The sequence below is a fragment of the Halichoeres trimaculatus genome, unplaced genomic scaffold, assembly GCF_033239565.1.
Source record: "Halichoeres trimaculatus isolate MK-OKI-2021-1 unplaced genomic scaffold, fHalTri1.1 fHalTri1_scaffold_18, whole genome shotgun sequence".
Lineage (NCBI taxonomy): Eukaryota > Metazoa > Chordata > Actinopteri > Labriformes > Labridae > Halichoeres > Halichoeres trimaculatus.
The window spans coordinates 21,241,661-21,264,967 of NW_027437196.1; the positions used below are offsets into that span (position 1 = coordinate 21,241,661).

The 23,307-nt window shown below is 41.2% G+C and overlaps 1 protein-coding gene across 1 annotated transcript in view; it reads right to left on the reverse strand.

Moving 5' to 3' along the window:
- Positions 1-1,028: 1,028 nt before the first annotated feature.
- Positions 1,029-23,307, reverse strand: part of prkdc (protein kinase, DNA-activated, catalytic subunit) — a 42,691-nt gene continuing 20,412 nt past the window's right edge. Inside the window, exons 44-87 of the mRNA XM_074693099.1 lie at positions 23,069-23,237; positions 22,922-22,987; positions 22,780-22,843; positions 22,361-22,509; positions 21,834-21,974; positions 20,997-21,116; positions 20,771-20,914; positions 20,522-20,673; positions 20,072-20,203; positions 17,882-17,993; positions 17,580-17,704; positions 17,341-17,490; positions 17,049-17,222; positions 16,734-16,832; positions 16,252-16,462; positions 15,985-16,159; positions 15,682-15,885; positions 14,186-14,301; positions 13,916-14,047; positions 13,647-13,823; positions 13,261-13,469; positions 13,032-13,170; positions 12,759-12,947; positions 12,019-12,243; positions 11,776-11,884; positions 11,261-11,363; positions 10,967-11,129; positions 10,715-10,889; positions 9,419-9,612; positions 9,000-9,183; positions 8,568-8,728; positions 8,223-8,434; positions 6,735-6,822; positions 6,504-6,647; positions 6,070-6,277; positions 5,906-5,973; positions 5,603-5,823; positions 5,373-5,465; positions 3,434-3,520; positions 3,174-3,245; positions 2,870-3,071; positions 2,217-2,405; positions 1,941-2,080; positions 1,029-1,445 (exon numbers count right to left, since the gene is read on the reverse strand). Coding sequence (XP_074549200.1) covers positions 1,241-1,445; positions 1,941-2,080; positions 2,217-2,405; positions 2,870-3,071; positions 3,174-3,245; positions 3,434-3,520; positions 5,373-5,465; positions 5,603-5,823; positions 5,906-5,973; positions 6,070-6,277; positions 6,504-6,647; positions 6,735-6,822; positions 8,223-8,434; positions 8,568-8,728; positions 9,000-9,183; positions 9,419-9,612; positions 10,715-10,889; positions 10,967-11,129; positions 11,261-11,363; positions 11,776-11,884; positions 12,019-12,243; positions 12,759-12,947; positions 13,032-13,170; positions 13,261-13,469; positions 13,647-13,823; positions 13,916-14,047; positions 14,186-14,301; positions 15,682-15,885; positions 15,985-16,159; positions 16,252-16,462; positions 16,734-16,832; positions 17,049-17,222; positions 17,341-17,490; positions 17,580-17,704; positions 17,882-17,993; positions 20,072-20,203; positions 20,522-20,673; positions 20,771-20,914; positions 20,997-21,116; positions 21,834-21,974; positions 22,361-22,509; positions 22,780-22,843; positions 22,922-22,987; positions 23,069-23,237 — 6,592 coding nt within the window. The 3' untranslated portion in view covers positions 1,029-1,240. The remainder of the gene's footprint in view (positions 1,446-1,940; positions 2,081-2,216; positions 2,406-2,869; positions 3,072-3,173; positions 3,246-3,433; positions 3,521-5,372; positions 5,466-5,602; positions 5,824-5,905; positions 5,974-6,069; positions 6,278-6,503; positions 6,648-6,734; positions 6,823-8,222; positions 8,435-8,567; positions 8,729-8,999; positions 9,184-9,418; positions 9,613-10,714; positions 10,890-10,966; positions 11,130-11,260; positions 11,364-11,775; positions 11,885-12,018; positions 12,244-12,758; positions 12,948-13,031; positions 13,171-13,260; positions 13,470-13,646; positions 13,824-13,915; positions 14,048-14,185; positions 14,302-15,681; positions 15,886-15,984; positions 16,160-16,251; positions 16,463-16,733; positions 16,833-17,048; positions 17,223-17,340; positions 17,491-17,579; positions 17,705-17,881; positions 17,994-20,071; positions 20,204-20,521; positions 20,674-20,770; positions 20,915-20,996; positions 21,117-21,833; positions 21,975-22,360; positions 22,510-22,779; positions 22,844-22,921; positions 22,988-23,068; positions 23,238-23,307) is intronic.

Below are 23,307 nucleotides of genomic sequence, written 5' to 3' on the forward strand. Positions count from 1 at the left end.
CTGTCTAAATTCTTGCTTGTGCTGTACGTCGCTTTGGGCAAAAGCGTCTGCTAAATGAAACTGTTGAACTGTAGAACTTCAGGTTGTAACCATCAGTCAGATTAAGACATAATTAGAAACTTGATAAGAGCAGAGCTCTGCAGCTGGGCTCTTTCTTTAGTTCTGCTTCTGCTCTTGCAGCGTCTGCTTCCTGCCTTACATCAACAGGTTAACACATCTCAGAGGATACACCACTTCTGCTTTCAGCTCTCAGCTCTCATGAGTTCATTAAAAAATTGAAGGTTAAAGCTCAAAAATGATCATTATTGTTTAAAACCAAAGAACTCCTTCAAACTGAATAGTGGCTTTCTGTGGCTCTTCAAGCCTTTATTGATGCATGTTGGAAGAGGGGGGGCAAAGTATTGTTAGATTCAATCCCCAGCTGCCTGCTTTGGGGGACTATAGCCTGTGTTTGGAGATTTCACTGCTGAGATAAACTTGCAAACCACCGAGAAATATCTGGATTAATGCTGAAGAAATGTTTTGAAACTTAGGTTAAATTCAAAGCTCTTCTTCTGGCTCACAAAACATCGACAAGAATGGCTCCTGCCTACCTGGGGTCCCTCATTCAGGGCTACACTCCTCGCCCACCACGCTCTGCTTGTGAGAGACGCCTGGTGCTCCCAGCAAGACACAGCTCCAAATCACTAGCCAGACTCTTCTCCTCTCTTGTGCCCAAATGGTGGAATGAATTACCAAACTCTATACGATCCGCAGAGTTGCTTTCTACTTTATAGGCTTGATTATTCTGCAATACTAAAAATAAATCCTGCACTTAATGCAGCACCTGCAGCCAAATAACTTGTAGCACTGTTGTCGCACTAACTAGGTTATTCTTCAGTCTAAATTCTTGCCTGTCGTATGTTACTTTGAACAAAAGCGTCTGCTAAATGAAACTTTAGAACTGTTGAACTGTAAATATTTGTTTACAAGATGAATTAGAGTCACTCTAATAAAAAATATCACACGTAGGCATTCTTCATTCCCAGCCCAGAAACTTTTATTTTAGTTTATTTTTATGTTTGACCAGCAGATCCTTCACAAGAGAAAAAAGAACGTTTTGACATTTCATGAGTTTTTAAAAGAGTTACAAACTTAGCAAACACTAACCTTTCTTTATTCTACACATTTTCAGTTTAAAATATGAACCTCCACCCTTAATGAGCCTTGTTTTTATGGAACCACTGTGACTGATTACGTCTCAGACCCACGGCTCCCAGCCCACCCACACCCTGCCCAGCACGTTGGGGTCCATGGCCTGGTCCAGCAGACAGTCCACCTGCTGCTCCACGCTCAGGCCTGCAGCTGGAAGACGAGCTCGTATATTGTGCTCCTCAGACCCCAAAGCTACAGACTGCATCGCCGGGAAAGCATCGGTCTTCTCAAAGCCCAGCTTCAGCTCCTCACTGATAAAAACACATTGATTCAAATAAGAGTGGCGAAAGTCAAGGCTAAAAAAAAAGTTTCTGTGAGAAATCAGAAAACACTTTTTTCTTTTAAAGAAATAATCAACCTGATGTGGTTTGTAAAATAAAAACCACTGCAATCTGTTTTACATCATCTTTACTCCTTTCTAATCTCATTACTGTCCCTCCATCATAACCTGTTTCTGCTAAGGCTGAAGTTTTCATCTTACACCACCTTCATCTTGCTAGTTGCTAATTCAACATCTTCTGTTTACTGGTAAACATGTTTTTTTATTTCCTAATAGTGATGATCGAGTTCAGTTTAAGATCTCTGACAAAAAAGACCATAACACTTTTAACTGCAAATTTTCCAACAGAGGAGAAATTTAAATCATTTTAACTGTGCAGCTCTTTATCTGGTTATCTTGGACTAAAATCCCTCAGCCTGGTCTAATCCCGTAGATTTCTCTCATGTTTGGTAATCTGAAGTTGTACCTGGTTATAGTTGATGGATTCGCTCCTTCTAGTTTTCTTCTGGCGAAGTTGACCTTCTGGAGAGGATACCAGTTAATTTCTTTAGTGTTCACGTCCTCAGTCCACGTTCCTCCTTTCTTCAGCTGCTTCAGCTCAAGGTTCTGAGACACAGATTAGAAATGCATTTTAATGAAGAGGTTAAAGCTGTTTAAAATTTTATAAATCATTGACAGAAATTATCTGTGACAGTAAAAACACATTTTCTGCTTCAGGATCCTGAAAAGAGAGGGGCGTTACCTTCCAGTCCAGAGATGGCTCCTTCACAAACACGTCCATGGTGTTGAGCAGGAGGTCAGGCTCGGCCCGGTACGCTCGGAGGGAGTGGGCCATGACGCTCTGGATCAAACCGGACTCCTTTAGCGGCTGCATCAGATTCACAAACTGCTGAGTCAGTCGGAAAGGCATGAGCTCAGGCACGGGGAGGAACTGAGAGGACAGAGAGAGGAGTCAAAACAGGATCTGAGAAGACACATTAACTTTTATCAAGTAGATAATCTTTAGAAAGTTTTGAGATCAGAGTGCAAAGAAAAAATAATAATTTTAATGTCTGCTGAAGGAGGCTGGAGGATGTATAAACTATATTTATTAATATAATTTCCAACACTTTAATAACTCTGATCTGAAACAGTAATGAGCCACATTTCAGACTCCAGAGGTTTTCTTATGCTTGCAAATATCTGAAACAGAAATAAAGCTGCTTTTGTGCCAGGTGTCAGAGTCAGAGTGTTTTTACTTCACACAGCAGTGTAAAAATGTCTGACCGGTTGCTCAGATGTATGAAGCAGGCTGACACAAAACATTGACTGAAAGGTTGGGAAGGATGATTCCTTGTTTCAGAGAATAAAAGCTGTCATCATTTCCAGGGTTTCCCATCAGTGAGCAGGACTCACCTGTGTGGCTGAACCAAAGGCGTGACCAAAGTCGATGCCGATCATTCCTCCGGTCTCCATGTTGATCATGAAGTTGGACAGATGTCGATCTCCGATCCCGAGGATCCAGTGACTGACGCACAGCAGAGCATGAGAGCTTGTGAAGTGAGAGCGCAGAGAGAGGAAGGCCTCTGGGCTGTTACACATCTTCAGAAACGCTCGCCTGAAAAAGAGGAGGATCAAAGGTTCAAAATGCTCCATTACAGATTAAAAAGAAAAAATACACTCTGAATAATTAATCACTTTATACAGAAACTCAGCGTACTTCAGCAGGTCAGTGGGCCAGAACTGCATCACCTTCAAAAAGTTGTTGACTGTTTCTGTGCGTTTGGCTTTCCTGGAAAAATTAAAATGTCACAACAAGCCTGATTTATCTTTCTGCGGCAACCGTAACTCGATGGTAGACAAAAACTATAAAAACACCTCTGAGCAGACAACATGGGCTGAGACTCAAACTATCAAGAACACATTCAATGAGCTGTCACATTCACCATCAGCAGTTCTTTGTGGAAAACAGAAGCTTACTTGTAAGCTGGAAGGTACATCCCTGCCAAGTTTTGATTTTTTTGTGAAGCGTATGTTGAGAGCCATTTGCTAAAGCTATCAACAGACCTGAAAGAAAAAAAAACACCAGCATTACTCAGAGCATAATAATTCATTAGTGAGAATCTGCAAAAGGCTTAAATATTAAAAATGTAACTGACACTACGACACGTAAACAAGAGGATCATGTCTGCAGAAATGTTGTTTTTACATGTTTAAACACTTTAATTCACTTCTTTGCACTACATTTATTTCAGAGCTTCTTCTGAAATCTATTAAGTGTTTTTCTCACACAGACCCACTAACAGAAAGCCAGAAACTAAAACTGATGGTTTTTGAAGCCTAAATGTGCCTAAATATAAAAGAAAAACAACCTGTATCAAATAATATCAATGTAAGATGTTGATGTTGTAGTTAAAAGTTTGAAGACAGGGCTCTGTCCAGGATCAGGATTGTCGTCTTCATTGCTGAAATATGGAAGTTGTTTCTGAAAAGTCATTGTCTGCATGACAGCACATGTTGCTACTAAACCTCTAACTATCATTAAGCATTTATGCATGGGCTCTCCATGGACTCTTATGATCCCAGACCATCAGGGATGCTGGTTTTGAACTGTGTGCTGATAACAAGCCAGATGCCCTCTCTCTTCTTTAGAGTCGAGGACACAGCGTCCATGATTTCCAAAAAGAATGTCAGATTCAGATTCTTTAGATCACAGGACAGTTTTAAACTTCTTCTCAGTACACCGGGCTCAGGTCCAGATATAAAGCCTGTATTTCTGGTTTGTGTGTAAATCTGGTTTCCTCTTTCCATGCTTCAGTTTGAACCTGCATTTATGGATCCAGTGATGAACAGTGTTCTCTAGCGCTGTCAGGAGATGATAAAAATTAATCTAATTAATTAGAGGACTTGTAATTAATCAATCAAATTGATAACATTTTAATCTCATATCTGCTGAAGGTCCTCACCCAAATAAAGAATTTGAATTCTAGGACATTACAAAATTGTTGTGCATGACTAATCAAATGAGTACACGAGGAAAAGAAGATTTATAAATCCAGATTTTTTTCAACTGGTCAATATTAAAATGTCTGTTTGCTGCCATTGGTATTGTGCAACTGTTTACTGCGTCTACAGAAGTAAATTATGTTTTCTGCAGGGGGAGGTCAGGTCTGGTGGAGCTTGTCAATCAAAATCATGCTTGTATACGACTGTCGGTGAGAGCAGTGTGCTCTTTGGATGAGAGATCAGCACGGATATGAAGAGAAGATGTGAGATGACAGAAAGTCGCTGCAAGTCAGAAAAGTTCGGGCAGCTCACCCTCCAGCTGAGGATGTGTCACGGTAGTTTAGAAAAAGAGTGGCGCAATCATGAGAAAAGATGACAGAGATCATGCACCCTTCTTAGGTATTTTTAGCATTATTATATGGGTCTTGAAAGATCATTTAAGATGTGCTGAAAATGGCTCGCAGACAATGAGTTAATCACTTTATTTTTTTACGCATTAATTTGTGGTGTAATTAATGACTCTAATTAAAGTGTTGAAGTGACAGCCTAATGTTCACACTGTAAAACACTAGTAATGTTTTTGTAAGTGTTTTGAGCTCATGCAGTGATTTCCACTACAGAGTCTGTTTTTAATGCAATGCTGGCTAACCTGTATTTCTTTATTCCTCGTACCAGGCTCGCAATCAAAAGTAAGCATACATTTTTTTAAAGACAATTTGATTTTCCAGTTTAATCATTTGATATGCTCTTAATGAACCATCAAAATTAGTTGTTTTAATCAACATTTCACTTAGAATCCCAACTTAATTGGACTCAGAGCTGTGGTAATGAGTTTTAAAAAGTGAGATTCAAAGGAACAGTCCCATAAACATTTAATCATAGTAAGAATCATAGTGAGATGTTTAAAGCGTACCCCTCAGCTTTTTTCTTCTCCTCTGCAGTCATGGTGTTTTGTAGGAACTCTTTCAGGGTGCAGGTGTTCTCCATCCATTCAATCAAACCGATCCTGGAAGGAAGTGAAAATCACATGCTGGGTAAATTTCTAAATCATAGAACCATGATTGCATGATCAGTAACCAATGCCCTTATTTTTCCTCATGTGTTTCTACTCCAACTCTCTGCGTGGTGTCCGTGCCTCTGTACCTGGTGTTGATGGGGATGACCTGATAGGTGCGAAGCTGCAGGCCTCTGTGCGTGCAGGCAGCGTCATGACTCAGCAAAATGTTCATGACAGAGAAAAGTTGCTCGATGCGCTGGTCCTGACGAAGATCCTCTCCACCCTTCACCAGGAACGGGTGATCCCGCTCGTCATCCCCTCGTATGGTCAGACGTTTGGGGCGACGTATGGAGGACATCACCTTAACCTGCAGGGCAGACACACACTGGCTTACAGACCTGTGTGCTGTCAGAGCATTTTAACGTTCCTGTTGTTTATAGTAGACGTACCCTTTCGTCAAAGCCCTTAATCTTAGCATGATACTCTGGCAATGGTTTGGATTTGCCATCATACTGTCCTGTAAAAGATGAAATACCACATAAACCTGAGTAAACTGGCATAAAATGACAAAATTTCCATAGTTCTGATGATTTCAGTATGAGAAGTTGCTGACCTGGGATCTCCAGCTCATTGCTGAGAGCATCAGCTTTAAATGCGCTCAGCCAGGGCGAGTACTCCTTCAGGTTCCCAGGCTCTTTCTGGGATTCTCGCATAGATGCCACCAGTTTTTCCACCTGCTGTATCATGTTTTTGTCCTTTCGCTTTTCAAACAGCTTGCTGCCTCCAGGGCCCAGCACTTTCTCCACTTCTTTGGAAAAGTTCTGCAAAAAAAGCGATCCACAATTACAGCCCATAAAATGTGTTTCAACTACAATCTTTGACCATTGAATACGACTCAAACTCATGCTTATGACTGAAGTTAATCACAATGTTGATCAAAATTGGATTTTTAATTTTACAGATGCCACAATAGTTTCCACAATGTCAGTATTTTAGTAAGGATAATCACGATATGAATATCTGATTTTGAGCAACTTTTCAACAAACCTTGATAAATTTCTTGCGAAACATCCCGTGTCCTTCCACCTTCTGATCCCCGAGTGACGAGTACATCTCTTCGTACATGTGGATCATCTGTTCTTTATTAAAGCTTGGTTTCTCCAGCTCGTTCCTCACACCCTCCCACCAATCCTGTTTGAATGAAAATGTTAATCAAAACTCAGCGACAGGTAACGCTGACAGGCGTCAAAGTCAGAACCTGAATTTTGCAAATGTTACCCTAAATATCATGTCAGGGTTTGTCAGCTGCTGCAGAGCCTCCACAAACTTCTTCAGAGCTCCGCCTTTATCCAACATGCTTCTCAGCCTGTACACACACACAATCACAAACAATAATAATAATAATAATAACAATATTAATAATAAGACTGTTAATAAGCACACAAATTTGAAACATATCACTTTGGTCTAATATTGAAAGGTCTGAATAAACACCACACTTTTGTTAAATTGCAAACAAGATAATTCTGAACTTCCAAATGAATTCTTATAATTTATGTCTTTAATTGGCAGAAAAAGATGACTGATAGTTAACTAAAGATGCTATATCTTTTAGACCAAAGAAAACAAAGCTAATCCATCAAGCAGCAACACAAAAAGGAAAGGGTCGTTCATCTCAGCGTACTCTCAACCCGTCTGTCGCTAGCTGTTATGAGCCAATTTATCACTCATGCCGCAAAAATTCAAGCAGCTAATCTTCATTTGACAGCCTGTCAGGTGATCATTAAACATAGCAAGGTGAGCCTGTTTTACAATCAGACGACACTGAAACAGAGCTTGATGTTCACTTTTGGCTCCATCAAGCTGTTTAATCTGGTAACAACAGGAACATGTGTCTCACAGGCCACTCTGTTATAGGCATGAGCTAAAGATGAACATGAAAAGTTTTGATTTATCTAACTGTAAAAGATCTTTGCCCCCACTGAAATCAATGCTGCTGCTATGATCTCTCTATTTCATGATTTAAATGCTTGATATTAAAGTCGGAGGTTCAAACAGACACTCCACCAGGTTAAAATAACACTTTCACAGAGAGAAACAGACCCAATCACATATTACACGAGCGTATTGTTCATTTATATGACATGAAACACAACCTTCAACTGTGTCCAGCAGGGGGCACTATTTTGCCATACAAAATACTCGTCCCATGATAACATTTATAGGTATACATACCACAACTGGACTCCAAGCAACAACCTCCAGTTTAAGAATATGAGACACTGAGGAAGAGCTAAAATCTGCTGTTTCTCGAGTGCTCGCTTGAGGCTGGCTCCAGAAGTACCGGAAGTCACATACACACCAAGCCAAAAAAAGACGTTTTCAAAGCAGAAATTCACCTATTTACAGCCTGGTTCAAAAAACATCTCCTGTCTGAATCACTAAATTTACTATTGGTAGGGAAGGTAAATATTTTTCTGACTCGGCCATTCAGAGGATGTTAAGATTGCGAGCTCACCCAATCAGAGGTACATAGCATTTGTTGTGATATGTTGCTATACAAATAAAGATTGAGATTAATTAAGCCTTGAAAATAAAAATAATCGGATATTTATGAAGTTGGTCTTCAATAAGAAAGTTTAAGTTATAGTCATATAATTTTTCAATATTTGTTTTGTATATTATTGGTATGATTTTGCTTCCATTGGAAAAAAAAAAGTTTGCTCTTTGAACCCAGGAGATCAGGCTCCTAAATCTTCAGTCTACCTGTCGACAAACTGCTGCTGCTGGTGTCCTGTAGCTGAGTCCTCGAAGCAGTAGCTCTCGCTGCTGATCATAAGAGCGTATACCAGAGCCTGAGGGTAAGACTCAGCGATCTGCTGGATGCAGTGCTGCACCGCCACTGCTTCAGGTTTATCCAACACAGCCACCATCTGACTGATCCAACCAATCAGCATCCAGCAGGGGACTGACGTCATCTGGATGTGAAAACACAGAAGTGTTGATTCTCTTTTTTTTACTTTCCAAAGCAGATTCCTATAATTTCTGTCATATCCTAGAATTGTCAACACTGTTTGAGACCAACAGTTTTCATCTTCTTAACACACAAACCTCTCTGGTCATCAGGTCCAGAGTCTCAGATGGATACGACTCGATGATCTGCAGCAGACGAGGAAACTTTAGTCGAGCCTCCTCAGAGTTCATCCTCAGAGCTTTCAGCATGGTCTCCACCACGTGGACGGGCAGCGACATCAGGTCTGGGAACTGGCTCTCTGTGGACACACATGAAGGAGTGAACTACCCCACAACAATCTGCACAAAACATACAACTTGTCTGTTTGAGCCAGGTCAGACTTTATATTTTAAACACTAAAGCTTGCATCACTGGAACAAAGTCTCCATAAAACATGAGAGTTTGATGCGTTTTGAGCAGGCCCAACTTTAGTACTAAGACGGGGTGTGTTTTAGTTCTGTGAAGCATTCTTCTGTTAAATAAACTTTTTCTAAGTTGCATTCACAGGTTGATGACAGAAGGCTCCTCACCTGTCTCCCTCTGCTCCTCCACTCTCAGGATCTTGTCACAGAAGTTGGCCAAAGCCATGTAGGTCTCGATGATGCTGCTGCTCTCCACACAGTCCTGAGAGAACGACTGAAGCTCTTCATCAGCTTTTCTGGAGGCTTCACGCAGAAGCTTCAGAGCTTTCATCTGCAGTCCCACTTCCACAGTCTGCAGCAAAGACAAGTAAAAACCCTCTTGTTCATTTATGAAGACTCATCCTACATATCTATCTAAAAAAACTACAGATCAGGGTTTAACACTCGATAGAATTCAGTCCATTCATTCAGATGTCACATTACAGCATACAGGAACTCCTGGACTCCAACACCCTCTCACCTCCTCCTCCTTTTGTTATAAATGAGTTTGAAAATGTTACAAGCTACAGATCATGAACTTGAAGAACCTTTGGGTCTGCATTTGGCCAGGCAGCTCCAGACAGCTTCACCACTTTTTCAGCCTTATCAGCACCGATGGTTCCGAGTACCGAGGGACTCCTGCTCACAGCTGAGGCCAGGATGTGGAACGATGAACCCTGCAGGATCTTTTGGTTTCTGAAGACTTTAGAGGAGGCGCTCTGACAGTCAGCCTGCAGGTCGTCTGTAAGAAATCAGACATTCACATTAAAAAAAAAAAAAAAAGAATCAAAACCATGAGCCTGTTTGGACTTAGAAATCTTTATGTTGAATTTTTAAACCCAGAGGATTTCTTTTGACATTCTTAAGTCCAGAGTGGAGTTTTCTTATCCTATAGGAGCCATAACCTGAGGTGGTTTCATGTTATTTAGCTCATAAACTGGTGCAGTTGCGTCGCAGTTGTGCATCATCAAAAGGAAGAGAGAAGAAAGACAGCAAGATAACTTATATAACTGCACTACAGAGAGGTTTTAAATACCCGTTTGGCTAAAATAGATTTTTTCACAACTTACTTCTGTAGTTTGGGGACTCTTCTCTTAAAACTTGCCTTTTTAGTCTAGCTTTAAACTGAGTTTTACTTTTATTTGTTCATCTATTTATCAAAATAAGTTTGGATCTCTTTCTTCTTAAGGGCATATAATCTTAGTCTTTTAGTTTAATATATTTTTTCTTTTTTATCTGTTTTACCTTAATTATCTATCTTCCTATTTACTGCACTGCTCCTTTCAGCTTTTTTTATTCTGTATCTTGAAGGTTTACATCATTTTCTCTTTTACTGCTTTAGTCCTTTCATATTTTATTATCTTATTTGTTTCTTTTGATTTGGTTGTTTTATTTTCTTATTTTGAGTTTAACATTTTACTTACCCTTTCCTCATTAGGGTCTCCAGATAGTGCTTCTACAGTTCCTCAGGTCATCTGCATGGATTTTGATTAAATTGTGTTTATCTTGTGGTGGTCTTAGGGTGTGGGTTGGATGTAGAGTGTTGTACACTGATGTGTGTGTTAATGGGGGGTTATCAGGTCACTTATGGTTATTATCATTTTCTAATTTTTTTTTTTCTTGTTTTCATTTGTTTAGCACTTTGTGTTGCCACTGTTGTGCATCAAAAGTGTTTTATAAATAAAGTTTAAATGATTGACTGATCGACTCTCTTGGTTTGAGCTTAATTAAAAAAAAGACAACTAACTGTGTGCACATGTTTAACTCTCTGTGATGCTTTATCTCTGTCACTGCTCAGCGGTGTAATCCAGGTGATAATCTGCAGGACTCTTGGCTCTGCTCACCAAGCAGTGGGATGGCCTTCATCATGGTGCTGATCTGCTCCACAGCTCCCTGTGTCTGGCTGCGTCTGTGGCTGAATCTGCTGAAGCTGTGGACCCAGCGCAGCAGCCAGCGTCTGTTTGATTTGGCGTCTCTGTGGAGCTCCTTCAGCAGCTTGGTGGCCACGGGAAAGTTATTCTGAAAGCAACAGTTTAAGATGAGTTTGTGGTAAAAGTATGACAGTGTATTAAAGATACCTCTCACTGTTTCCTCACCTGCTTCCATGCGCTGTCGGCCATCTGCAGCTTCATGTTGAACTTACAGTTGTTCACTAACGTGTCAACGTCAGCTGCTGCGTCCTGTGAATCGTCCACCTCCATGCTGTCATCAGGAGCGTTACCTCGCAGCTTCTCTCTGATCTTATCCAGGAAAAAACACCTGAAACCAAGATGACATATTTCACACTGAGCTACTTTAAGAAAGAAACCTGGGGATTAAATAATCTAAAGATGAAAATAACAACTTTATTAAACAGCACCTTTAAAAAAGTTTAACAGTTTTCCTCTCACCGTGACGTGATGATGTCATCCCACTGGTTCATAGGATCTGCTTTGGTGTCAGGATAGCGTTCGGTCCAGAGTCTGATGAGCCGCTTTAAAGAGCTCATGGACACTAATTCAAGGAAAATGTTTCATTTTATTTTTAACACGGCCAACATTTGAAAGAATATAGGGTGTACACTTTTTTAAACTGTTTTATTACTCTGCCCCAGACTGCAGCTCTGACACAGTCTTAAATGGCTGATTTTGAAACAGCTTAAATATGTAGAAAGATCCTGAGATAACCAGTTAGCCTCATGCTAAGCTGTTTGTTGGTTGTTATGGTGAGCACCATCGAAGGCCAATCAGATGAAGGTTCAATAGTAACAAACACATCGTAATGCATGTAAACATGGAGTTATAATGCAGCCATCATTATAATTGTTACAAAGGAGCAGTTCAAATACTTTTTTTGTCCCTGTCAGACTAGAAATCTTAAACTTGGCCAAGGTTTAATGTTGTTCAGCTATTAAAGCTTTGCTCACCTTCTCCTTTAATGAAGAGCAGAAAGTCCTGGATCTCAGTCAGAGCCTGCACAGACTGCAGAGAGGACAGCCGGCTCTGAGTCAACAGAGAGTCCACGCTGGAGTAATTCTATGAGAGAGACACAAAAGATGAGGGGTATCAAATCGGTTCTGTCTTTGACTGGATAAAAATGAGACACTAACAGCAGTATGAAGACTTAAATATTTTCTCTTGTTGTTAGATGATGAGGATTCAGAGCAGACCTCCATGAAGAGCTGCATGGCGTTGTTGGTGTAGTATTTTGCTCGGTCGTAGTCCTCCTGCAGGATGTAAAGCAGGCTCAGCTCCTGGCTGTATTCACTCTCCAGCAGCTTCTTGTGTTCCTCCACCCTCATGGCTTTGTCCACGAAGCTGAGCAGAGATTGGTCCGTCCCTCCGAGCTGCAGCTGCTTCAGCATGCTGCGAATCATGTGATGCAGGTACATTTCCTGACACAGACACACAAAACGTGTGAAAAAAGGACAACAGCTCAGTGCACGGCCTCCATACCAACAACATTCAACTTTTTTTGGAGGATGTCGGCTCTTTCTTACTCTTACTACACTCTTCCTGCCTAAACCAAAGGCAGGAGAAATGTCCAGTCTGCTATACGTGTCTCTCTAAATCTCTCTTAATTGTTTGTAGCCCTTCAAATTGTCACAGTTCTTGGGCTGTTGGCAAGATATTATCAGGAGGAAACTCGTGGGGAATCAAGGAGTAACAAACAAGGATAGATAAGACACCAAATCATGCACTTTTGGTGTAATAATAGACAACCTTACTGCTCCCTATTTGCATAATCCAAATCTTAACTGGCACTTGCCATTATTAGATTTTTAGTTGTTAGGTTGCTGTTCTTTCATGCAGTCTGGGAATTTTAAAAACACAAACAGCAGAGGGGGGAGACCCCAATCAGTAACAGCCACAGCAGGCTTACAGGAAAAGCCAACATGAGACCACACACCTGGTAGAGCGGCTCTGACCACATCTTGTCCAGGTTGGGTGGCGTGTTGTCATCGATGTACACTGTGGAGCAGTACTCCAGAGACTTCCAGTCTGTCAGATGACCGTACGCCTCCATGGCAGCCACGTCCCAGAAATCCTTCTCTGACGCTGTGGGCTCACCGTCGCTCCACTCCTCAGTGTTCAGAGCCTGAGGGTAAGAGAGGATTTATTTTTACAGCTTCTCCTCCACTCACTGCCAAATAAAGATGTGCCACAGTGAATAGAATAATACCTCATTGTAAAGCTTCACAGCTTCGGCAAAGTCTGAGCTGGCTTCAGCTTGCAGCGCCGCACAGGTGATCGACTTGGTCCCAACTTTACCTCCAAAGATGCCGCGAACAACATCATAGTCCTCCAAAGATCTGTACAGCCTGCAGAACAGAGAGTACGCTCAGTGACCAACACCGTTTTCACAGTTTTATCCTCAGAGGCTGAATACTGCTCAGTCTGAACCGTCCTACTTTGCAAGGTGGATCCACTTTTTGGTGTCTGGGGGTATTTCTCTGCGTCCTCTCGGCCGTTTTGCCGGTGGTTCATCGTGTCCCAGATCGTGTAACAAACCCTCCTCCAGCAGCAGGATCCCTGACGGCTGCTGCAGACTCACCAGGCAGGTGGAGCTGATGTTAGCTGGGTCCAGGTTCTGCAGCTCTTTATGCTGGAAGCACATTTCCTGGTGGGACAAAAAGTCACACTTTTAGCCTTCAGGTTTAGAGTTTAAAGTTACTCTATCCAAGTTTCTGTCAGGAGAACAGCCAGTTTTTTACTGCTGCTTGACTAAAACACACACTGTAGGTGTGCTGGCTGAAATATGAAATATGCAGTTAAGATGGTCAGATGACAGTGTTACCTGTATGCAGGCTATGAATGGAGGGAAGCAGGTGGTGCTCTTGCTCAGGAACGTGTTCATGTTGGACTGCAGCTCCTCCTTAATCTCGACACTCTCTCTGGGTTTCTGTCTTTCCATCTCTTGGATTATGCCAGCAAACAACGAGCTGAACAGCTGTTTGGCTAAGATGGGATCTCTCTGAGGGTAATGGGATCAAACAGATTGAACAAAGATAGTAATTTTTTTCTGGTCTTCTGTCCAGTATCTTAAAAAGATACAGGCAGTCTCACCTGGGCCAGCGCCTGCAGGGGGGTGATGAGGCTGCTGTAGGAGATCTGGATGTCTGGAAAGTCCCCCACTCTGTAGTTACGGTAAAGAGTCACCTGAGCCTCTTTTCGCAGCCGCTGATCAGCTTTTTCCTCCTGTAGCAGACAAAACATTTGGCTGATAGAGACACACGCAGTCTTAAGAGGTTGGACACAGCAAGCACTTTCAAAAGTTCATGTGCTTCAATCGGGTTGAACATGTGTCAGTATTTAACACTGTTGCACATTTGATACCTTTTTCTGTCGCTGACTTTGGATCTCCTTTTGTGCATAGTTCAGGCTGACTTTCTCCTGATCCTTCAGAAATCGGCGTCTCAGTCTCAGGATGTTTGTACGCTGCTCATTCGCTGCTGTTGAGATACAGACACAGACTAAGGTTTAATATTAATCCTGAAAATTAGAGGGATCAGATCCGCGGAAAATACAATTAATTTTCCGAGAATCCCGGTAAATTGCATTTTTTTTTTTTTTTTTTGCAGCTAGGCCAGTAGTTCTATGTCAATCCAAAGATAACACTTTTTGTATGTTATAATTATCATTAGGCGCACGAAAACTGTTTTTGTTCATCAACACAGGCTATGAAGGGCTGCAAACAGGAATAATAAACAGTTATAATCATTAGTTAGCAAAATATTCCTTTTTAGAGCAGGGCATGCATATTTCTTTTTTTTAACACATAACCTAGAGGTTACACTAAACCAAAGGTCTTCAACCTGTGGCTCTGGAGCCTCATGTAGCTCTTTGACTACTTTGCAGTGGCTCCTTGCAGCTTAAAAAAAATTGAAATGAAGATTTTATTTGAATTTAATTAATCAAAAAAATTGCAGATTTTCTAAATGTTAACAATTTTTGAAAAATTAGTAAATCTCTGAAATTACTGTTTTTTGCAAATTTATTACAATTTCAAAATTTTGAATTTTTGTCCAAATTTTGCAATTTTTTGAAAATTTTGCAACTTATTGCAATTTCTTCAATTTTTTAAATTGATGAAATTTATATAACACATTTTCTTTACTTTTGAATATTTGCAAATTTATCAAAAAATAAAAAACTAAAACACCACATGTTCGTTTTTTTTAAACACAAAAAATTTTTAGTCTTGATTTTACTGTGTAAAAGAAAAAAAAAAAAAAACGGCACAACTGCACATCTGCAACAGAAAAAAACACCCTGGCTGCAATTTTAACTTCATATAAATTGTTGAAGAAAACCATTTAAAGATACACATTAGAGCTCTATTATATAAACTAACTAAATCTGCTTTTTAAAATCTACTTTCTACCAAAACATAGCGCAAAATATAGCCCAAGTCGATTCTGTTGCTGTTTATATTGCAAGAGGTATCATTCAAAGTTAACACAAGACATCTGCTGTGTAAGCGAGCCTGTGTATAACAGTAACTACAGCAAGGCACTGCAGCCTGCATTAACATTACCGTAACACTATAATGGAGGCGCAATTCTTTTCCCTGTTTCCCGACTTACCTTTACTGGGAATTGAGAAACAGATTTTTCAGATTTCCCGGGAATCCAGTCTCCCGGGAAGAAACCCTAGCATAGACTATATCCACATGAATATGCTGCAGCAATTTAAAAGGTTTACTTTTTCAGGAATCACTTACAATTCATCAACCAACTAAGAACATCAGCTGCCCAGAAAAATTCTGAAAATGCTTTTAGTGACAGTTGGAGTGAGCTGCTTACCAAAGGAGCAAACATGGTCAAACTCACCTCTGGTGCGACTGTCCACCTCATCTGTTGAGGCCGTCAGACGCTTCAGGCCGAATCCTTCTCCCACGGGTCTCCTGGCTGAGGTCTGCCTCTCTGCTTTCTTCTCAAACACCATCAGTGAGGACAGAGACTCAGAGCCCAGTGAGTACTCTGCCAGAGTATCCACGCTGCTGCCTGTCAGCCAGTTATAAGTCGTGCTCCGACCTGAGGATAAATCAGACAAATACACTAAATAAGAGCTGCTGATAATGAAGCAGGAAGAGCTCAGGTTTATGCGTATCATGGTATCACATTAAGCGGTACCTGTTGTTTGGGTTTGAGAGAACTCCAGTGTGGTCTGAGTGGCCCTGAGTTTCCCCTTCATGGATCCAGACTGTGACGCCGCCATGCTCTCTGGACCCTGAGAGCTTTGAGTTTCTACAAACATGGGAGTCATCACTGTGCTCCTGAAGCGCCAGTTAGAGTCGATGACGTAGTCCTGGAGAGAGGATGGATGTGAAAATATCATCAGTAACACGGCGTAAATAAAAAAGGTGAGAGCAGAGCAACAGATACTGCAGGATACCAAACCTGGAAGGTGCACTCTGACAGAGGATACTCAAACATGTGTCTGGAGAAGTCTGGGCTCTGGCAGGTGGTTTCCAGCAGCAGGTTTGTGGCCAGGCTTAAGAAACATCTCTCAATCTGAGAGGAGTAGAGAGAGCGAAGCACAGTCAGCATCCGCTCCAGTGTGGCAGTGGGCAGACGCTTCTCCTGACTCCAGAAGTTACGAACATAAAGCCTGAAAAAGAAACAACAGAGACAACGTCTTCATTTTCTATTCATCATTTACTGGCATCCCACTGAGCTGCGGAATATGAGAAACATAAAGAAATGAATGAAATCAGTGTTTGGTCCATAAAACATTAGATTTAAATAAATGTTTCTACAAAGAGTATCTACATTATTGTGTATGAACCCTCCTGAAAGAGGCTCGATGCAAAATTATGCAGTAAACACAAGTTGGGTCTGGCCTCAGTTACTCTGATCAAGATTAAACATCATGTTCTTACTGGAGTCCCTGGTTTTCCTCAGACAGTCCCTGAAGAAGTGTCTCTTTGGCTGCGTTCAAAACCTCCACTGACGTGTTGTCCTGCATGCTCTCTGCATCACTGCAAGATGAAAAAACAGAAACTGTAGTTACTCACTGAAGTTACAGAGCAATAGAACCAACTCCTCACCTGTCAGCGCATTGGGTACAGGCAGTGGGTTACATCAAAGTTCTGAGTAGGTGTGACAATCTTTTGACAAGCATTGAGCACCTGGTGTGAATTTGAAGTCAGCTGATGATCTGGTTGATAAATGAAGCTAAAGAAAGCTGAAATCACCTGTAGTTGTCCTGGATCCACATGAGGATGTCATACATCCTCTCTCTGCACACAGGAGAGGGATGAGAGACAAACAGCGTCACAGCTCCGAGCAGCTCCTGAAGCTGAGCTGGAGTCAGCAGAGCAATGATCTTATGGATGATGTCCAGACACACTCTCTGCCTCGCTTCATCCCTGGAGAAACAGGGAAGAGAAGAAAACATGATTCCAACACGAGAATGTCAAAGTGTTTCAACTCGACCGATGCAGGGTTTTATCTGACGAGTAATTAAAAACACAGTCACAGTCTGACCTGTGGCTCATCATCTGAACAAAGCCTGAGGTTTTCAGTCTCATGAAGATTTCAGGAATAACTTCAGCTCGGCTCAGCACGCACTCCAAACACTGAGTCTTTAAGATGCCATGCAGCTTTGGCAGCAAGGTGAACACAAAGTTCACAAACCTAGGAGGAAAAACAGAGATAAGTTCAAAAATAAATTTATTTCAGCCCAAGTTTTTGTAAAAGTTTTTTGTAAAGAGCCACAAACTGACCGATCCATGAAAGGAGGAAAGTGCTTGGACACTTTGTTCAAACACACGATGAACTTGTCATCCATTTCTTTCTTCTTCAGGTTTGTTATTTTACTTGCAGTGAGACTGAAAAGCTTCTGGTGATGCTGAGAAGAGAAAGATAAATGAGACTGAAGTGGGCGTTTTTTTCAAAACAAGTGAATCCAAAACAGTAAAATACAGCAAAAAATAGCAAAATTTAACAACAACAATCAAGAATGTATCTTAGGTTCTCTGCAAAATGAATGAAAAGGAACTGAATTAAATTAAGGAAAGACTCGTACGTCTTCCATGTTGGTCATACTCTTCAGGAGGAGGCCAATTATTTCAGCAGCAGCTGCGTAAACGTCTTTGTACCTCACAAAAGACACGTTGTTGGTGAGAGACTGGATGTACCTGAAAACACACACACACACACACACACACACACACACACACACACACACACACACACACACACACACACACACACACAAACGATATAGTGTAAGCTAATGGCAGCATTGTCACAGAGACAACTTTAGATTCCTCCCTGTTTGCAGCCTTTTTAATGTAAACCTTCATCTCTGTATCAGTAAACAAACACAGTATCTGATTATTTAATGACAACATACACTCCTACCCAGGGGTCACTTTAACTGGTTATTCTCCGTCTTTAACAGAATTTTTTGAGCAATGATGGAAAAATCTCAAGGTTGTCTGTCATTTTGACGGATTAGAAAACCCTAAAGCGATCCAGTCCATCACTTCCATTGTCACACAACCGTTCAATAATCACATACAGCACCTGCAGTTGACCCTCTGTCCAGTTGATGGCGAGTGTGCTTAATTAGTTAGGTATTATGTTATGTTGTTGCCACGGGTTGTTGATAACAGTGTGCTTAAGATCTATAGAGATAATGCGTTGGGGGGCATCGGTGACCACTACGACTCTGAGGCGGCCTGTCTCATACATCAGGATTTCCTCCTAGTGAAGCAGGCTCTGGCAGGATCTGGAAACCAGTCTTTCTAGGAGTCGCACCGACTTTTCATTACTCCACTGGGTGAAATGTTTTCAGACTTAAAAAAACACCCACTGAAGCAGCAGTGCTCATTCCAGTCTGTAGTGTAGCAGCAGAATGAGGTTTTGGCTTCTATAAAAACAAAATAGATGCAAGAAGTCGACTGTCTGAGGCAAAATCACATAATCTGATGCTGATCTCCTTTGCAGCACTCTTGCTTCATGACCTCAATTACGCTAAAATGTGCATCCACTTTCAATCCATGAGGCCCAGGAGAAAAGTATAAGCTCAGGCAAATTGGAACACAAAAAAAAAACTGGCTAAAAACTCAACTTGAAACTTATTGTGAAAACAGTTCTCAGGTTTTTCTGTTTAATTGATAAAAGCGCGTTCTGCCAACTGTGAGGGTGTTTTTTTGCTTTACAAAGCTGTCGACAGCAGGGTCCGTATCATTATTATTTTTCCTCTTTCTGCCTATAAGCAATAAAATTGCCCTGCATAGGGATGGGTACCTTTCAAATTTAAAACGATACGGTAACGATGGCCGGTACCTGGCCATCGGTACCGGTACTCAACGGTACCAATTTTCGGTACTTTTTTTGTGTTTATGTGGTGAAAAATATCAATTTGTTTAATGATTAAGTATAGATTTTTTTCAATTTGACATATTTATTCTTCAGTATATAACCTTGCAATGCTGTGTTTATGACCAGCATGGAAAATAACCTACTCCTCGCTGCCTCACAGTCACAAGGATGCGTTTCGGTACCTAAACATGGTACCTTTTGATGTTACATGAATCAATACCCAATACTTTTGACTGAATTAGGTCGGTACCTATAAAACTACCTAATTCGGTACCTATCCCTAGCCCTGCATAATTAATGTTACAAGTAAACATGCACCAATCGATCGGTCAGTCAATCAATTGATGCCAATTTCCTCAATTTTGGGGGGTTGGCGATCGCCCCATTCTTACAAATGAAACTGATCTTATGTACCTCCAGGAAGGTCTGACAGCCAGCCATTGTTGCTTTTTGCTCTGAGACCTAAAACTCAGGGCACTTTATTGGTTGTTTAAACATAAAACATAAAGATTTTATTGTTTTATAGGTATTGTTCAATGACTTTCAAATAAGATAGATAAAATAAGATAAAATAAGATTGGAGCATTGAAGGTATATGCTGTCAGTTATAAAAAATAAAACATAAGAATCGGTCTTGGCCTAACTCTGTATCAGCAGGTCAGGCTTTTTAAAGATTGGTGATTGGCCAGCAAACTGTGATCGGTGCACCCCTAGTTACAAGTTGTATTTGAGTCGTTTTTGTGATGACATGCTAAAATATATAAATCATAGATATCAACATCAATTTTTTTAATTGATGGATCATTATTTGTAATGACAAATTTTTACAATCCCGTCTGTCAAAATGACAGACAATTAAAAAATCTAGCGTAACCTCTGCTCCTACCTGTCGTACTCAATGCCACATGTGGCATCATAAGCAGGGAGGTTGTTGGCGAGGATTATTCCCAGCAGCTGGAGTCCCACAGAGTTGTCTTTACTGTTCGGATCATTGCCACAAAATCGCTCGTAAATCAAACTACAAGGAAAAACAAAGACATACAGATCAGGGTGGTTGATAAAGAGGAAGCTGTACTGCAGGGTTTTAATCTGCTATAAGAGCCCTTGCACTTCAAAAAATGTCTTATTCAACCATCAGATAAGCCACAAACAAAGAGCTCTTATCAAAAACAAAAAAACACGACAACATGCTCAACAGAGGAACAACCTACACCAAAGATCTTTTTGGGTTTCTGCATCCAGCTCTACCTTCAGCAAACATGCACCTGAACAGATTGTTTTCAGAGTGTTTCAGGCTTGAGTCATCACCTGCTCAGTGCGAGTGAGCACACATTACCTGTACGGCACATGCAGACAGTCTTTCCAGCACTCCACCAGCGTGCGAATGATCTCCAGGTTGTGTCTGAAAACGGCTCTCTTAGAGTGAAAACTGTTCTTCATCAGGAACTCGAACAGACGGTTCGCCAGCACTTCATCTCTGGGGTTACCCTGAGATGCAACGCCACAGTTAAATCATGGTAAAACCATAAAAATACACATCACTGATTTCTGTTTGCTCTCTTTAAATGTATTTGTCATCAGATACCTTTGGGCTGGCTATGCTCGTCCAGGAGAGCGCTATGACCACAATTTCAACCACCATGAAGTGAATCCCCTCTCCTCCGTTTTTCTCAGAAACGACGAGCTGCAGCAGCGGCCCCAGCCAGTGTTTAGCATACGGTCGAAACACCTGGAAGATCAGCAGCAAAGACCCATGACAAATAAAATAAGCAGAGTGTGAGAGAAAAACATCAGCAGAGAAGAAAACAAACCTCCTCTGTGTTGATGATCAGCTTTGAGATGAAGAGTCGGATGTTCAGAGGCGTCGCTGGGTTGGAAAGTTTGGTGTGCAGGAATTTCATCCATGGAGGGAGGTCAGGGGATGTGTTTCCCTGTTTGATCAAAAAACAAGAAATCAAGCTCTGAATTTAGAGACTGCTGCACTGAGTCAGAGCAGCTCTCTGTTTGAGCTCCTGCCAACACTGGCGTTTCAAATGATGTGAAGAATCAGATCTGGCCTGCTGCTCCTGGTCAAAGCTCTCCTGAAAAAAGAGCAATTTTTCAAGCTGATAATTGATTAAATGTCTAATGTTATGACTGTATATTTGCTGGGTCATGCAGGCTTTATCTAAATAGCTGTGATTTTTTTTTTAAATTAAGAGCTGAGATAACATTTATTCTTTAATCTGCTGAAATAAGGGGCCTCTCAGGTTGGGTTGTTATTGTTTAGTCATAGAGCAACTTTTGTTTTATTTGTTTTTTAAAGTTGATTGATTCATATAAATTACCTCTGGATCAAACTTGAAGAGTTTGATCCGGCTAGAAAATGTAGCTGAAGCTCTTCATAATATGTGACGAGTACTTTGATGACCACACCTCCATTCTCCATCTATCCATCTCCTTCTACTCAATGTGGTTAATCAGCAAAGGCAGCAGACCAAAAAATCAAACATGTCTCTCCTGAGGTGTTTTCCCGCTCCTCTTGGAGGATCCTATAGCAGTGGGGTTAAATAAAATAAATAATCCTTCCAGGTGAGCTCTGAGACTACTCAGGGTCTCCTCACATGTGGACACAACTAGAAAAGTTCTAGAGAAGGCGTGGCACTGACCTGTTCAACTTTGGGGGTGATGCTGTTCCTCTGCATGTGTCCAATGAGAGCAGTCATAGACGCCATGCACTCATGCTGATTCAGTTCATCCATTTCTAGATCCACCATCGCGTCCTGATGCTGGCTTGTCTCCTCGGGATCCTGGACGGATTAAAAAAAAAAAAAAACATCCTCCCTATCAATGTCGAGAACCAGGGCAGGAGAAAACATAAAGGGAGCTCCAAATAATTACATTTTAAAATAAAAGAGTTTAAAAAGGCTCTTTCAATAGATTTTTTTCAGTTTGTTTCACTGAAATCCTGCTCTTTACAAGTATTCTGTTTCAATCACTTGATCAGATATGGTGATGTATTATCCCATGATATTGTTGTTATGGGTTGTCAGTGTGTTACACTCATTGACTGTACCCCACCTCCAAACAAAGCCTAGAATAAAAACCTTTCACTAAGACATATTGACTGCCTTCTTTGCAGGTTGGACAAACATCTGAAACACAAACTGAAAATAAAAGTTATAATCTTACTGACTCTTTTGGCGACGTTGCGTCTGTGTCCCTCAGGATTCTGGGAGTTGTAGGAGAAGCTCTGGACTCCAGTGGAGAAATCAAACTGACTCATCTCTTCGCTCAGGCTGCTGTCGGCCATGTACGACTGAGAGGACAGATAGACCGGAGCTTCTGTGGAAACCACGACGAACTAAATCATCAACAGGCATGAACAAGGCTCTGTGATGCTGGGATCATTAAGGTCAGTTCCACCTCATTTCAAATAAAGCCTGAGATTTTTCAACCCTGGCTCTTTAGGTGTGAATGACTTTAATGAATATATCTACAGGTATGTAGACACCTGTAAAAAGATATAGACTAAACCTTCAGTTAAAGTGCAGGACTTATGATTTAGTCCTGAAGGTTGATGAAGTCGTATGTGACATGATTGGCAGTAAATACCTCCGCTCTCCTCACTAGCTTCTTTACGGATCATGAAGTACTTCCTCTTTCTTTCCAGTGGCACCTACAAGGATGATGAAATAAATGAATATATCATAAATAATCTGTTTAACCAACAAGTGCGTCTAAATTAAACACACACCTCGATTTCGATGGGGAAGTTGTAGGTCCTTCCAACGTCAATGATGTTTTCCAGGATGAACTGAGACTATACAGGAGAGATGGACATGAACACCAGCACCAGAAGAAATGTGTTTATGTAGAGTTTATTACACAGCGCTGTCGATACCTTCTCTGGTTTCTCGCTGAAGAGGAAGCCCTGATAAAACTTGGGCTCGCTGAAGCTGCAGCTGATGACGGCCATGGCACAGTTATACGCAGCGCAGTGATAATGTCTCCTCAGCTCCAGCAGCTGAGTCTCACCTGCCATGTTCTCGGTGAAGGCTTCAAAACAGGACCTGTTGGAGAAAAACATCATTAATTCAAAGTGAACGACAGTCATGGGATATTTGGGTATGAGGGTGTTGA